The 16,851-nt window shown below is 40.7% G+C and overlaps 1 protein-coding gene across 3 annotated transcripts in view; it reads left to right on the top strand.

Moving 5' to 3' along the window:
• TMEM260 (transmembrane protein 260) overlaps positions 1-5,045 on the top strand; it is a 326,427-nt gene extending 321,382 nt beyond the window's left edge. For 2 of the 3 annotated variants that reach the window (XM_033187933.1, XM_033187934.1), the window contains one exon: positions 2,780-5,045. In XM_033187933.1, the coding sequence (XP_033043824.1) occupies positions 2,780-3,034 (255 nt within the window). In that variant the 3' untranslated portion in view covers positions 3,035-5,045. The remainder of the gene's footprint in view (positions 1-2,779) is intronic. The other variant, XR_004431595.1, reaches the window with a different exon arrangement.
• Positions 5,046-16,851: the final 11,806 nt, after the last annotated feature.

The following is a 16,851-nucleotide window of genomic DNA, read 5'->3' as shown; positions in this document are numbered from 1 at the left end:
TCATCTTTCATATCCTGTTCATATACTAATCCTGTTTATCTCTAATACCTTGTAATTCTTTGAAAAACAAGTAATATTTAGTTGGGAGAAAGCCGAGACTTACTGATATTTTATTTTATATTCTCATCAGTGACCGCTTCCATGGTGTGTTGTTAGGCTGCTACTAAAGCTTGCTTGTGGATTTGTTGTCCCTTTGGGTCAGCAAGCTCTCTTTTTTTCAGTGAATACAGATTATTGGTATCTCCTTTGCATAGTCTCCAGATGTGTGACAATGTTTACAAGACAAATGAGGCCAATTACTTCATGGTAATTACTTAATTACCACCCCTAGTGCTAGTTTTTCAAGAATGTTCTTGTTAGGTGTGAAGAATATAATTTTGTTGCTGTTTACATTATCCTACTCAATAGCTCATACAGAATATTAAGTTCAGGTGACTTAATAATTTAGGCATGGTGGGGGAGCAGGGCAGGGAGTAGCCAATTTATTCCTATAGGAATAAATTGCATAATTTGAAGGTGTCCCCAACTAACAGAATACAGTCCACTAAGACTAATGTCACAGCAACACATGTATATAGAGGAGGAAATATAATTCCACATGATGAAGAATGATGGGCTTCTTAAGATAAGGCACACATGGCTTAATAGGACATCTAAAATAAGTTGATAATGCATCAGTAACAAAATGTTCCAGAAAAAGGTAGCACCGTTGTCCTGCTGCCTGAAGACTAGTAGGTGGGTCATGAATGAGCCTCCATTCTCTGGAGCAGTTGGGGAAATGCTCCTGGAAGTATTGGCATCTATTTTGGACTTCAGCACCTTAGTGTGGGTTGGTGGGGTGGGGATGGTTAATGGGTACAAAAATATAGTTAGAATGAATACGATCTAGTATTTGATAGCACAACAGGGTAACTACAGCCAACAACATTATGATACATTTAAAAATAACTAGAAGAGTATAATTAGATTGTAACACAAAGAAGGGATATATGCTTGAGGTGATGGATACCCCATTTACTCTGATGTGATTATTATGCATGGCAGGCGTGTATCAAACTATCTCATGTACCTTATAAATATATACACCAACTGTGTACCCACAAAAATTAAAATAAAAAAATAGCAAACATGAATCTAACAGGTATATATTTCTATAGAAATATGTATTGTACTTAATTTACAAAATAAAATTGATATGTGTAAAGCAACAACAACAACAAAAAAAACTTAGTAGGATTTTGAAAACTGAACAGCTCCTGAATGCCTGCTTTGTGTAGGGCAGCATGCTACAGCCTTTATACCCGTGTCATATCAGAGGAGGCCTCAGGAAGAGAAACCACTGGAGAAAAAAGGATGAGGAAAAGGGTAAAGCAACTTTGAATATTTTACCAAGAGGATAAAAGGGTAGGAGGCTCACAGTAACCTTGATGTATATAACCTTGATGTATATGAAAGTTCTTTCCCATTTTTTCTTTCTTTTCTATTTATTTATTTTTTAGAACTAGAGATGGGGTCTTGCTTTGTGGGCCAGGCTGGTCTCCCGCTCCTGGTTCTCCAGCAATCCTCTGGCCTCGGCCTCCCAAAGTTCAGGGATTGCAGGCATGGACCACCATGCCCAGCCTCTTCCCTATTGTATAAAATCAAGGGAACTAAGGGGAAATTTGCTTTAAAAGGCAGCTGGACGACTGAGGGTTATTGACTATTGAAACAATATTTCAAACATGGATTATGGAATTTTTCGTGAGGGTGCTATTTTAAAATAGGTATGCATTTGTCTGCCCTGGAGTAGGAATTGGAAAAATAGATAATATGATTGGGTTTCTTTTAACTAAATGATGTCATGTCTAATTCAAAAAGCACTTGTCCCTTGGAGAAAGCACTATTGCTTTCCTGTACTCTCAGAAAGTCTACAGGTTAAACGCCTGTGAATACAGCTGTAACTTGACAGTCTCCAAGAAAGCTGTGAGATTCTCAAATAAGCAACTGTAATATTCCATTTTGCAGATTTGTATGTTTTATTTGTTAAATTTTTGATGTGTTTCCTCTAGAAAACTCAATATCAAAAAATCTAACTCTATCCAATTAATACGCTCTCTGATGTTGAAAAGCAAAATTCTAAATTCCTATGGGCAAAGTTTTAACTGTCAAAATTGTAAATTACAGGATACTGTGAAGCTTTTCAGTATCTCACTTTATGGATATCTCTTAAATTCTATCACACCCAGCCTCTGTGATGATGAATTTGTCTGGGTTGTTTTATGGTTGCTATTGTTATTAGTGTTATTTTTAATGTAGAGAGAAATTTGTCAAAAATGTGAGACAAAAATTTAAATTCCTTCAAGGAAGGAATTTAATTTTTTCTTTTTCCAGGCCGTCTTCTAAATAAAGCTGTTTCTTTTTTCTCCAACAGCTAAATTTAGAGTTTCAACTCTTCTGCCTGTTGAGTAAATAGCTTTCCATGAATTAAAACTAAATCCCTTCCCCAGAACATCTTTCTGGAGGAAGAGCATTTTGTCCTAACACAGTGTGTCTTGGGTTTCCCCTGCAACATCTGAAAACCTCAGAAGCAGTTTTAGATGCAGCATATTTGCCTCCTGCTACTGTAGTAATTACAGTAACATTCTTGCATTTTCTGCATGGCCTAGCAATGATTAGATTTTTACTGGAGACTGCTTGAAATTTTTGTTTCTTGTTATTAATCCCTCTGTGGTTTGTTTGTTTTTGGAAAAAAAAAGTCAAAGAATAACAATGGAATACCAACATTTCTGCTGTTTTCTAGCTTTATAAGGAGATTGTCTATTTACAAAAGGAGCACCCAGTGAATTGGCACAAGAACTATGCCATTGCCTGTGAGCGGATGCTGCGTCTTCAGGCAAGAGATGCAGACCCTGAAGTGCTGTTATCTGAAACCATCAGACATTTCCGTCTGTACTCTCAGAAAGCACGGAATGATCCACAGCAAGCTGATATTTTAGGTGCTCTAAAGCACCTAAGAAAAGAACTGCAAAGTCTGAGAAACAGGAAAAATGTCTGACACAGCAAAATATGAAAAACCTGCTCATCATTCAGCTTCCAAAATTCTGAAGTCCGGAAGTTTTTCCTTCAAGAAAAGAAACTGCATAAAAAATTTAAAACTAAGTCATCTCCCAGATATAAGCAACATGGTCCAGCAGTACTGTTTAATGGGGTGTTCAGTGACTAAGATCTACTATTTATGCAAAATTCTGTTTATCCCGTGTTACCAAATTACCATTTCAGTGAGAAGCTTTTGAAAAGTCTTCTGACTTCCAGTCTTTTACCAGATGACTGCGCTGGATTAGATTCTAGAAGAGAATGAACCATTTTCATATAATTAAATATTGACCATGAACTGTTTAAGGGCCATGCTTATTGGGATCAATTTTAAAGTTAAATTCTTTTGATATTAATACCAGACCAAAGACATTTTCTGTTTCCTGAACAAAAAGAATGAATCATGTTAGGCTTTAGGTGGGAGTACATTTTTTACAAAGTAGCTATAGTTGTTACATAGCCTTACACTTCATGCTAAGCACCAAGTGGGTGATATTTTGAAAAAAGTTTGTGTTTTACTGTCTTAGATCGTTCTCAGAAATCACTGAAAAAAAAAAGCTAATTTGATGTTTGCTTATTTCATTTGCAGAAACTGATAAAAGGATTTTGCATTTTCTTAATCAATTTTATATTTATGTTTTATTTTTATTTGGACTCAGAGATCTAGGCCCAATAATTAGTAGGCTCTTGCTGCCAAAATGCAAAGGGGAAAAAAAGGCAGGGATTGGGGGGGATGGGGGAAGTGGCTCAATAAATTCATTTCTGTTACAAGCATCTTTTATACATATTACTAAAGAGAACATAGTAAGAAATGCAAATAATAGTTCTTTATTTTATTATGACAGTTAATTAATAGCAACCTGTTTTAATGAATAAAGTCACTCAGAGTCCTTCAGCACTTCCTAAGTAGAGGCCAGAATCTGTAGGGCTTCTTTTCCCCCCAATTGTATAGCTCCTAGACTCCAAGCACTATATAGGCCCCTGTATAGAAATGCTCACTAATGAAGAGGGAGGGCTAGAAGCTTGTCTGCATTCAAAGATCACTGGTGAGTCATTCAGCAAGAAAAGGCCCCTTACCAGGAATAGGCACAGTTCCGTGGCATTGTACTAGCAAAAGGGTCTGATCAAAGGTCTCCTGTGGAGCTTGCATGGTTCCCTTTCATACTACGACCATAATTAAAACCACTAATTCTCTTTTAAAATGCTGCAGGATGCCATGTAGGCATCTGTCTGGAGTGTCCTTTGTGATGTCATAAGCTGTTAAGGACCAGTGCCGAGGGCTTTTGAGTGAAATGCCAGTCATGAAGGTGCTTCAAGACAAGGGTGCCTCTAAAAGCTTGACAGGGCCTTGACTGCACAATTCGAGCTGAATTTGCCCCTTGTCAGCTGCCAGTAAATAAATCTCAAAGGGGGAAAAGCTGAAGTTTCATTACCTGATCCATGGGGCTTTGTTGGTTTTGGCATCACACAGGGGAAGCTCTTGCCCCTCCATTCTCTGGATTTGAAGATGTCCATTGGAGCCTGCAGTGCCTGGACAGGGTTCAGAGCGGAACCTTTTGAAGAGTGTCAATAGTTGTAACAGTTCAGCTGTTAGGAAGACAAATAAATGGAGGAGCTCATTAATCCGCTTTTGGCTCTCAGTGCCTTTTGCCCTTTTATCACAGCCTTATTAGGCTCCTACTCATCTTGAACCAGAAAAAAATGAATTGAAGTTGTTGAGTACTAATTGGCAAAGACTTTTAATCATGGGCCAAGAACTTTCACTGACTTGAAAGTAACTTCTCCACAGGGAAGGACCAAAAACCTGGTTTACCTTAAAACAAAAACCTGTTGGAGTTCAGTGTGGTGTAAAAATGTAAGGAAGCGTTGATAAATTGTCTAAGTTTATCCATTTGAAAGAAATTGTGTAAGATTATGATATTCTTTTCTTTTAAAAAAGAAAGTACAATAAAATTCAAACATTTCTTAGGAAAGCATTGTCTTTATTGGTTCGGAGAAGAGATTGCACACATGTGTGATGGTCTTGTTTGTTTCTGAACATCTATACACAGGTATGTGAATATCCATCTCTGCATCTGCATACGCATGTGGTGTTTGAGGAACCTTATTGAAAGTGATATTTCCTATTAGTCGCCTTAAGAATGGCAAATGAAGACCTCTTTTTGAGAATCTCTGCTTTTAAATATTTTTAAAATATGTGTCTGTACTATGGAGCTATGTGTATGGCTGAATGTGCTTTATGTGTAGATTATTGTCAAACGGTACATAGATTATTTTGTATGTGTGCAACAACGGCTTTGGGCCACTCTGTCTTTGAGAAACCAATGATATAATAGCCCAGAGTAGATAGGATCATAATAAGTTTCTAAAAACCACTGGTAAATGAAAAACTAGTAAACTGAGCTGAGATTTAGGGATGTTGGGCTTCATTCCCAGATCAACTACTTTGGAGAATCCTTTCCTTTCTGTTAGATGAGGTTAAACAAGTTGCTTTCTTTTTCTTTCTCTTACTTTCCTTGGCTAGTGTACAGACACCATAAAATCTGATAAAAGAGGTTTCCTGTAGTCTGACCCCCAACATTGAGGGGACTGTGATGGAGGTGACTTCTCATGCAGGATTTGGCCAGTGTTCTCCTAGCAGTGTCCTGGGAGTGCCATGGGTTGGCAAGATGACAGGAACTCCACAAGGCCAAATTCTGCCTGGACTTTGGCCTGAGGTGCCAGTGAAACTGTCTGCCTCTCCACATGCATCAGGGCCCTGCCGCCCTGGCACCAAGGCTGGCACGCACCAGAGGGCAAGTGGAGAAGCGGATGGTGGCTCCCAAGTTATCTGACTAACCACTGGGTGGGCTGCACTCCCTGTGCCCCCCCGTTCCCTCTGACGGGAGTATGCTTGGTTCTTGGTATTGACTTGCCTTTTTTTGTTGTTTTTTTAAAAGGACCCATTTTGTTAAATGCTTCTGTTCTATTACTCAAAAATGTAGCCAAAATAGAAGGGAATCAATTACTAGTGTATTATTTTGAAAGCTTAAAACAGAAATTATGAAATGTTATTTCTGCTCATATTCTTAGTGTTTTCTCTTGGTAGAACCATAATGTTTAGCCTTTATGATATTTAAAACCCATTTTGAGTGTTAGGGTTGTTTTTATGATACCCTGCTGGTAACTTTAAGTCATCAGGCTAGAATATGAAGAGTAGATTTTTAAGTTTATGTTTTAAAAGTGAAATATTGTGAATCTTTAATCATAGTTCTCATCAGTATCCCTCAGAATTTTTAAATGTTAATGCTTTAATATTTAGGAAAAAATTTTATACCAAAAGTTGAAAAAAGAAAAAGAATTCTGTTACTCTGACTTCTGGTATGTTTTATAAATGCATCAACACAGGATATTACTTAAAATTCTGTTCTGACTGGCTTCAAGTCTTATGGTTAGGTAAAGAAAACAACTTCAACCCAGTAAGAGATTCACATTTTGTTGTGAATGCAAAACCATTCTAATACTGATACTCACAAACAAATAACTAATGTTTCCAGGGATTCTGGGAACATCTAAAGGCCAGGATCTTGGCACAGCATTACAGAGCAAACAAGGAGCTAAAGCTTTAGCAGTGATCATATTCAATGAAGACATCATTGTCAGTACCCTCTAAAGGTCTGTTTGATTTGGATCAGCACAGACAGTATTTTTAAAATAGCCCCAGGAATAGTACAGTGTGCTTACCCAGCTATAGAAAATTAAACAGGAATATATCCTGAAAAGGGGGTTTTTCAGGAAAAAAAATTCTGATTGCTCTTCAACAATGTAACGTACATTTGATGGAAATTATATGTACTAGGAAGATTAGCTCATGCCATATTGGAAAAAAAAAAAAAGGGTGATGATGCCACATGGGAAGGACAAGTAGCAGTTCCAACACTGTACATGTGAAGCCAACAATTATTAGTCTGAAAGTAGAGTTCTCTGGCTCTTTGCTGCAGATCCAAAGTTAGGGGTGAGAGTTAATTTTCAATACAGACATTACTATGATATTAAAAAGTTGAGCTGACAAGGTTGAGAAAGTTACAAGATAAAGGTCAAGACACAAAGACACAATTATTAGACCCTGCTCCTATCCCAGTGATCCAGCCTCACAGAGCAGCTGCAGAGTTGCAAGTCTTCTGGTACATAGTTGCCATTAGATGAGGATAAGTATAATAAAAGATAAGTAGAAATAAGCCAAATCTAAGGTTTAGCCATTTCAAAACTTTAACTTTAGGATTTGTTGTAATTCTCATATAAGAAGTATGGGGTGAAGTACAATATATGGAAATGGCATAAGATCTTTTTATCATTAAGTTCATTGTATAATTAACACTGCAAGCTAATAAATGGAGATTTGTCCTTTTTAAACATTTTTTTGAGATAGAGTCTCGCTGTGTCGCCCAGGCTGGAGAGCAGTGGCGCAATCTTGGCTCACTGTAAGCTCCGCCTCCCAGGGTCATGCCATTCTCCTGCCTCGGCCTCCTGAGTAGCTGGGACTACAGGCGCCTGCCACCACACCTGGCTAATTTTTTGTATTTTTAGTAGAGAGGGGGTTTCACCGTGTTAACCAGGATGGTCTCGATCTCCTGACCTCGTGATCCACCCGCCTCGGCCTCCCAGAGTGCTGGGATTACAGGCGTGAGCCCCCGCGCCCGACCATGTCCTGTTTTCAAAATCTATTTAGAAGTGTTATCTGAAAGGGCATTTTTTGAAATGTAACCTTTTGAAGAAGGTACTTGATATTTCTCTCAGCTAAATGAAATATTCCCTTAGATAGTTGAACTGTTGAAGGTATCTTTAATACCAGTGGTGGTTGTTCACATATAAAAGCGTATGTGATTAAAACTGAAAGGGGAACGCTGCTTGGAAAATCATACCCAGTTTTCTCATCCTTGGATTATGGACCTAAATGAATCACCCATTACCCTGGATCCTTGAGTATTAGCTAAGACACAAGAATTCAGGGCCAGGAATGGTGTCTTATGCCTGTAATCCCAGAACTCTCGGAGGCTGAGGCAGGTGGATCGCTTGAGTCCAAGAGTTTGAGCCCATCCTGGGCAACATGGTGAAACCTTGTCTCTACAAAAGAAATACAAAAATTAGCAGGGCAAGGTGGCATGCACCTGTAGTTCCAGCTACTCGAGAGGCTGAGGGCAGGAGGGTCCCTTGAGCCTGGGAGGTGGAGGTTGAAGTGGGCTGTGATTGCACCACTGCCCTCCAGCCTTGGTGACAGACTATCTCAAAAAAAAAAAAATGATTATAAATATTCAAGAGCTTTTAAAAATTACTCTTGCAAAAGCTACAAAAACTTTAAAGAGGATTGTTTATAAATGGAAAATGATCTATTTATGAAAAAACTAGGGTTCCTTAGTGTAACAGGTGAAAGGAAGTTTTCAAAAAATTTCATTCTTAGAAGCATGAAAAACTAGAGTTCAATCATGCAGAGCTTAAAACAAGCAACTTCACCGATAGAGAATACTCGTACTTAGTGTTTGTTTTTACTTAGAGTGTCATAATTTTCCACTAAAATTATAGCATATTCACTCAGTGTGTGGATTGTGTCTACACAGTTAAGTTTCTTTCAGTGATTAGAATTTTAGCCCTTAACCTATGCAGTCACCAGTATCCACCTGGAGGCAGTTCCTCCAGTTGCAGGATTGTGCTTAAACTGATTGTCAAACTGTGGGTCATGAAGTCAATTGAATGGGAATTGACCAGCTTTTTCTTAGTGAGATAGAATTAAAAATACCACAATGGGCTGGGTGCGGTGGCTCACGCCTGTAATGCCAGCACTTTGGGAGGCCGAGGCAGGTGGATCACCTGAGATCAGGAGTTCAAGACCAGCCTGGCCAACATGGCAAAACCCCATCTCTACGAGAAAATACAAAATTTAGCCAGGCATGGTGGCAGAAGCCTGTAATCCCAGCTACTCAGGAGGATGAGGCAGGGAGAATTGCTTGAACCCAGAGGCGGAGGTTCCATGAGCCAAGATTGTGCCACTGCACTCCAGCCTGGGCAACAGAGCAAGACTCTATCTCAAATAAATAAATAAAAATGCCACAGTGCATCTGAGGTAACAAAGGTAAGTATTGTTTCATGGAACCTTCAGTTTCATTTCATATGTGTATGCACATATGCATGTGTATATAACATATATGTCATACTTATGTATGTGTGTATGTAAAGAAATTGATAAATGTGGGTACTGAGTCAATATAAAATATACTCATTGTAGGTCATAGTAAAAAATAAATTTGAAAGTCACTGGCTTAGAAGAACTTAACACCAGACCAGGCGCGGTGGCTCACACCTATAATCCCAGCACTTTGAGAGGCTGAGGCAGGTGGATCACTTGAGGTCAGGAGTTTGAGACCAGCCTGGGCAACATGGCAAAACTCCATCTCTACTAAAACCAAAAATTAGCTGGGTGTAGTGGTGCACACCTTTAATCTGAGCCACTCAGGAGGCTGAGGCTGAAGTTTTGCTTGAACCTGGGAAGCAGAGGTTGCAAGTGAGCCAAAATCGCACCCACTGCACTCCAGCCTGGGCAGAGAACATCAAAAGGGTTAGTAAAGGATCATCCAGTGTTAACTATCACAACTAATCTAGTTTAATAAATGAAGAAACTGACATCTATACTAAACAAATGACTTGATTAATGTCACACGGCTAGGTAGTAACAGCACTGAGACTAGGACACAAGCTTCTTGGCTCAACCTGGTATAGTTTCCCTATTCCAGTCCCAATTACATGAAACCAGCTATATTCCACCATCAACTCTCTGGCACATTAAAGTCCTCAATGCAGCCATTTTAAAATTAGCATAAACTTGTCTAGGGGTAAATGGTGTGTGAAATCAACCATGTTGCAGGAAATGAAAAGCTATACATTGAACTTTCCCTCTCTCCTTCAACTCTCCAGAATGTAAATTTTTTCCCCTTTCCTTTTAGACGGGGATAGTTATATCCCTGGCTTTTGACTGAAAATTTCCCTGCCTTTTCTGGACTTAGGAATATATACCCAAATTAAAAGATTTTAGTGTGACAAGAAAAAAGTCACTTTGAAATCCAGGAACTTATTAGCATAAATTATATTCCAGCTGAATCAGCAGCTAGAAGCTCAATTTGAAAAATGTTGCACTAGTTTATATATTTGTTACCCCTCTTAAGTAGACATCAAAACACAATCATATTTCTGTATTTTGGAGAAAGAAATATGTCCCAGCTCCACTGAAATTAGACTTTACCTCCCAGAAGCGGACCCCACCTACCACTGGTATTCATGATTCTTCTATTTGGTTCAGCCACTTTTTTAAAAATGTTAAATGTCAGGCTGGGTGTGGTGGCTCACACCTGTAATCCCAGCACTTTGGGAGGCCGAGGCAGGCAGATCACCTGAGGTCAGGAGTTTGAGACCAGCCTGGCTAATGTGGTGAAACCCCATCTCTACTAAAAATACAAAATTAGCCAGGTGTGGTGACACACACCTGTAATCTCAGCTACTTGGGAGACTGAGGCAGTAGAATCGCTTGAACCCGGGAGGCAGAGGTTGCAGTGAGCCGAGATCGCACCATTGCACTCCAGCCTGGGCAACAAGAGCAAAACTCTATCTCAAAAAAAAAAAAGTTAAATGTCCACAAGGCAGAAACCTCTTTGAAGACCTGTGTCTGATATCCTATATATGAACCTTACGTATTCAGTGTGTAAGTGACAATGGTTTCTCCCAAATTTGACTCTTAATTTATACGTATGATTTGTGAAAATATATACCGTAGTAAAAATAGTAATAATAGCTGTTATTATAACGATCTTGGTGACATTTGTTATCCACTGAATTGCTTCACCTAAATTTCCTTCATTTACTCTCAGAATTAGAAGTAATTTGACCCTGCTGGGCATGGTAGCTCACTTCTGTAATCCCAGCACTTTGGGAGGCTGAGGCAGGTGGATCACGAGATCAGGAGTTAGAGACCAGCCTGGCCAAGATGAAACCTCGTCTCAACTAAAAATACAAAAATTAGCCAGGCAAGATGGTGGATGCCTGTAATCCCAGCTACTAGGAAGGCTGAGGCAGAAGAATTGCTTAAACCCGGGAGGCGGAGGCTGCAGTGAGCTGAGATCGCGCCACTGCACTCTAGCCTGGGCGACAGAGCAAGACTCTTGTCTCACAACAATATAAAAAAAAAAAAAGTAATTTGGCCCTTCATGTTCGGAGGCAAATAAGTTTGGCACCCCTCAAGAAACCAAAATCCCCTTCTGATGTGACTACATAAACCATGCTGCATGCACTTTGTGCATTTGATAAAGATATATAGATTAGCTATTTCACAGGGTTCGCTTTTACTAGGACAAAACTTTTCCTCTTTCACTTGTCCCTTGCTGAACAAATAGTTGATTTAAAGAGCCTCAAACTGGTAAGTACATGAGCTCATTTGTACCAAGAAAATGTGTGAACCTGTACAAGACTAGAACTTTATTTTATGGTATCACATGAAATCCCTTAATAATTGTGCTTATATTGTCATGTGAAACATGTCACCTGCTTATAATTTGGATACAATAGAGATTCTATTTTCCTTTTTTATTATAATGCACCTGGATAAAGTCAACACCTTCATCTCATCTCTTAAAGCTCCCGTAGCCATGTGTATCTCCTGTGGGAGGTCACTGTGACTTCCCTCCCAGAAAGGGGACAACTCTAGTTCACATTGCTTGCACGAAGAAGCACTTGGAAGGATGTGGGTCTGGAGTGTTCATTTTGCCCCTAAAAGAGCAAAGAGCAGAAACCAAGTTCTCTCCGGAATATAGGCTTTTTCTGGATTGCACCAGAAGCACTATAGTATAGAGCGATTACACTCCCAGCTCTGCCACTTCCTAGCTGTGTGACTTGGAGTAACTTTTTAAAGTTCTATGTGAGACAAGCACAGTGATTGATGCCTGTAATCCCACCACTTTGGGAGGCCGAGATGGGAGGATCGCTTGAGACCAGGAGTTTGAGACCAGCCTGGGCAACATAGTTGAGACTTCATCTCTACAAACAATTTTTAAAAATTGCCAAGCATGGTTGTGTGTGCCTGTGGTCCCAGCTACTCAGAAGGCTGAGGTGAGAGGATCGCTTGAGCCCGGGAGGTTGAGGCTGCAGTGAGCTGTGTTTGTGCCACTGCACTCCAGCCTGGGCAATGTAGTGAGACCTTATCTCAAAAAAATAAAAAATAGTAATAAAGCTCTGGGTGCCTTAATTTCCTTTTCTGTAGAATAGAAATATAATAGACTACCTCATGATGCAGCTATAAGAATGAAAAAGGTTAATATTTATAAAGTGCATTGAACAGTGCCTGGTATAGACCAACTGCAAGTAATGTTGGCTGTTTTCATTAGTATGTCAGTAAAAACAGTTCTTCTCTACTTTCTACTCAGTAAACTCAGTAAAATAAATGTTCGAAGCCTCCTGGTACTTTGCTTGTCTCTCTAGTATGTTTAAAAACGTCTTTACTAAATATGCATCTGGAAAATTTAAATAATTCAATTTAAATTACAATGATAATTATAAATATAAATACATTATTTACATTATATGAGTATGTGGGAATCAGAAGAGAGTAACCAAAAAGCACTAAGCAGTTGAAGAAATGAAATCAGTCCCATTAATAAGGAAAACACATCTCAATCTGTGCACACGCATACACACACACAAGTAAAAATCATGTGTTCACAATTCATTTTCATAAGGCCCCATTACCATGACCGTTCTTCCCTCTTTCTACTGGTTTCGCCAAACCATGGCCCATCTGGAAGCAGGCATCTACGTTGTCTCCTCTTCTTCCCAAACCTAGATTTTACCATCTACATATTTGATCTTAGTCTATCTTCCCCTGCATTCTACCCCCCAGGGACTTCTCAAAGAACAGTCTCCTACCAGCACAGCTTCTGCCGGCGCTTCGAGGACTGGCACGGGGCAGAAAGCTTGCAGTCCAGAGCACAGGGGTCCTGCTGGACCTTCAAAACCATCCTGGGGGATAGGGTCATAGATCACTGAGCTGGGATGAGTGGAGTGTCCAAGAGTATGTTTTGTAAATGAGCACCCCATGTATTCACTTCTTTTTTTATTACTTTTTTAAAAATAGAGGTGAGGTATTGCTATGTTGCCCAGGCTGGTCATGAACTCCTGGACTCAAGCAGTCCTGTCACCTCAGCCTCCTAAAAGTGCTGGGATTAAAAACATGAGCCACCATGCCCAGCCCATTCACTTAGGTTTAATACATTTAATCAGGCCGGGCGCGGTGGCTCAAGCCTGTAATCCCAGCACTTTGGGAGGCCGAGACGGGCGGATCACGAGGTCAGGAGATCGAGACCATCCTGGCTAACACGGTGAAACCCTATCTCTACTAAAAAATACAAAAAACTAGCCGGGCAAGGTGGCGGGCGCCTGTAGTCCCAGCTACTCGGGAGGCTGAGGCAGGAGAATGGTGTAAACCCGGGAGGCGGAGCTTGCAGTGAGCTGAGATCTGGCCACTGCACTCCAGCCTGGGCGGCAGAGCGAGACTCCGTCTCAAAAAAAAAAAAAAATACATTTAATCAATAAACATTTTTTGAGCTTCTACAATGTACCAGGTCTGAATATGAGGTTTCCAGAGGGGAACCAGCCAAAGGCCCTGTCCCCAACAGAGCTTCCATTCCAGAAGGAGAGAAAGTCAAAATGCAAGTCCAAAAATCTGCCCAAGGATCTTTGTTCACCACCACTACATTCTACCCAACCAAGGAATCAAACTTGCTTTCTCACTGTTGAAAGTGTTGCTGACGAATTGTTTACCGCCACCCCCTCAACCCAGGCTAACAAGTTTCCCACCTGTTGAGAAGTCTGCATCTCATTCTTGGGCTATCTGGAGCCCTGCTGAATCCACAAAGGGCTTCACCGGACCCCAAAATGGTCGTTAGACCACACTTTTATTTTGGCACATCTCTCCCCACCTTCTTTCTCACACCAACATGAGTAATTCTCGGCTTTCCTTGGCTACCTTTATCCTTCTGCTGGTCACAGCAACATTGGACTAAAAAAACATTCATGCTGTCTATCTGTGGCAAAGAAATATTCCCACCTCTCTCATTGCCACTCATAGCAACAGAGAAAGGAGGCGAGAGGTAATAAAAGTGTGTCACCTGCTCTTAAGCTTGGTGCCTAACTCTCCTTAAAGCCACCACTCAAATTTCTAGAGGGATGTTGATCTCATTCAGGCTCTTATCCCATGCCCCTGCTTAGCTTCATTGCTAAGAAAGCAGGCCCTGCTTCCACAAAACAATGAAGGGAATCATTGCTTCTGTAGTGTTCTTGCCAAAAATATATAATCTCAATTTAGTTTTTTTGTTTGTTTGTTTTTGAGACAGAGTCTTACTCTGTCCCCCATACCGGAGTGCAATGGGGCAATCTCGTCTCACTGCAAACTCCGCCTCCCAGGTTCAAGTGATTCTTTTACCTCAGCCTCCGGAGTAACTGGGAGTACAGGTGCCCACCACCATGCTCAGATATTTTTGTATTTTTTTTTTAGAGATGGGGTTCACCGGCCGGGCGCGGTGGCTCAAGCCTGTAATCCCAGCACTTTGGGAGGCCGAGACGGGCGGATCACGAGGTCAGGAGATCGAGACCATCCTGGCTAACATGATGAAACCCCGTCTCTACTAAAAAATACAAAAAACTAGCCGGCGACGTGGCGGGCGCCTGTAGTCCCAGCTGCTTGGGAGGCTGAGGCAGGAGAATGGCGTAAACCCAGGAGGCGGAGCTTGCAGTGAGCTGAGATCCGGCCACTGCACTCCAGCCTGGGCGGCAGAGCGAGACTCCGTCTCAAAAAAAAAAAAAAAAAAGAGATGGGGTTCACCATCTTAGCCAGCTGGTCTCGAACTCCTGACCGCTCGCCTCAGCCTCCCAAAGTGCTAGGATTACAGGCATGAGCCACCACACTCGGCCTTAATTTAATCATGAGAAAACATCTCACAAATTCAAATTGAGAGACCATCTACAAAATACCTGACCAGCACTCTTCAAATATGTTAAGGTTAAGGTTATGAAAAACAAGGAAAGACAAGAGAGTGTCCTGAATTTAAGGAAACTAAAGAAACATGACAGCTATGTGCAATGTGGGATCCTGGATTCAATCCTAGGACAGAAAAATACTATTATTATTATCATTATTATTTTTAAACAAAGTCTCACTGTGTTGCCCAGGCTGGAGTGTAATGGTGTGATCTCAGCTCACCACAACCTCCGCCTCCCAGATTCAAGCGATTCTCCTGCCTCAGCCTCCTGAGTAGCTGGGATTACAGGCATGTGCCAACACGCCCAGCTGATTTTGTATTTTTAGTAGAGACAGGGTTTCTCCATGTTGGCCAGGCTGGTCTTGAACTCCCGACCTCAGTTGATCCGCCTGCCTCAGCCTCCCAAAGTGCTGGGATTACAGGCGTGAGCCACCACACCCAACGAAAAATACTATTAGAAATAGTGGTGAAATCTGAATTTAAATCTATAGTGTGGTTAATAGTATTGCACTAATGTGCCAGTTTCTTGGTTTTGATCATTATGTAAGATGTTAAGGTGAGTGAATTTGGATGAAGGGTAGATAAGAACTTTCTGAACTATTTGCAACTTTTCTGTAATTCTAAAACTAGGAATAAAAGAGGGCTTTTTTTTTTTTTTTTTTTAGTTTTTGAAGCAAGGCACTCCTTTTCCCCCTTACTACTTGTCATTCTTTGTTAACTACTGCTTTAGGCCTCAAGACAAACAATAGATGGGACAGTGGTCTTTCTGACTTGGGTGCACCAATGATCAAAGAGGCACAATCCCTAAGGCCAAAGGCCACAGGCCTGCCACCAGCCCAGTCGTTAGGGTAGGTAGCTCTCGGCCCTGGGCCTAAGCCTTCTCCTAGTGGCTGTCTAGGTGGACCTGGGTGAGAACTGGGCAGCCCCAGGGAGCCTGAAGCTCTGTTTTCAGCACCTTGGGAGGCTCCTGAGAGGCCGATGAGATTAAATTCCCCTCAAAGTCACTGGGCTCACACCCAGCTTGAAGACAGCAGGATCTAGTTGGGGATTATTTCTCCAGTCCAGGTTTCTCTCTTCAGGCAGCCACTACGGAGAAGAGGGAGTAGAGGCGAAGCACCCTTAATACCCTTATTCTTTCAAAAGATGAGTCAGGTTTTTGTAGCTTCATTAGCATTTGCAGATAAAAATACATTTTAAGTGGCATTATGCTAAGTAATTATTCTTACAAGATGTGAAATTAAACACATTTTACTCAGCATGAAATTATTCCTGCCACGTATTGAGTTTTGTGACAGCTTGAGAGTTTGGACAGTGGGCTGCAAGAAGAGGAGAAGCAATCTATGTATTTAAAAAATATATATATATATATTTTACCAAAGGTAAGTCCTTGTAGCAAAATGATTTTGGCTGGATGGAATATTAAACCTGCTACTATAAATTTCACGCCTTGCATTCCTAAAGCAGATGCAGAGTGATGATGCCAAAAATTAATTGGAAATAATGCGACTTGCCTTGTGTACTCTATCCAGTAGAGGGCATAGCAGATAAGCATTGTGTGCGTTGGTGACTTAGCAGCAACTGATAAGGCTTGTTTGTAATTGCTTCTGTAAAGATATGTAGCAGCATGCTTGGATGCTTATTTACATTTAGAAATGTGGTTTGGAATAGGAGGTTTAGATTTATAACTTCGGTTTTTTCTGTCAATACGTGGGAGACTTTTGGTTGTTGC

This window comes from Trachypithecus francoisi, unplaced genomic scaffold (assembly GCF_009764315.1).
Source record: "Trachypithecus francoisi isolate TF-2019V2 unplaced genomic scaffold, Tfra_2.0 Lachesis_group3, whole genome shotgun sequence".
Taxonomy (NCBI): Eukaryota; Metazoa; Chordata; class Mammalia; order Primates; family Cercopithecidae; genus Trachypithecus; species Trachypithecus francoisi.
The sequence above is the reverse complement of the archived record's forward strand: the minus strand, read 5'-3'. Positions and strand labels throughout refer to the sequence as shown.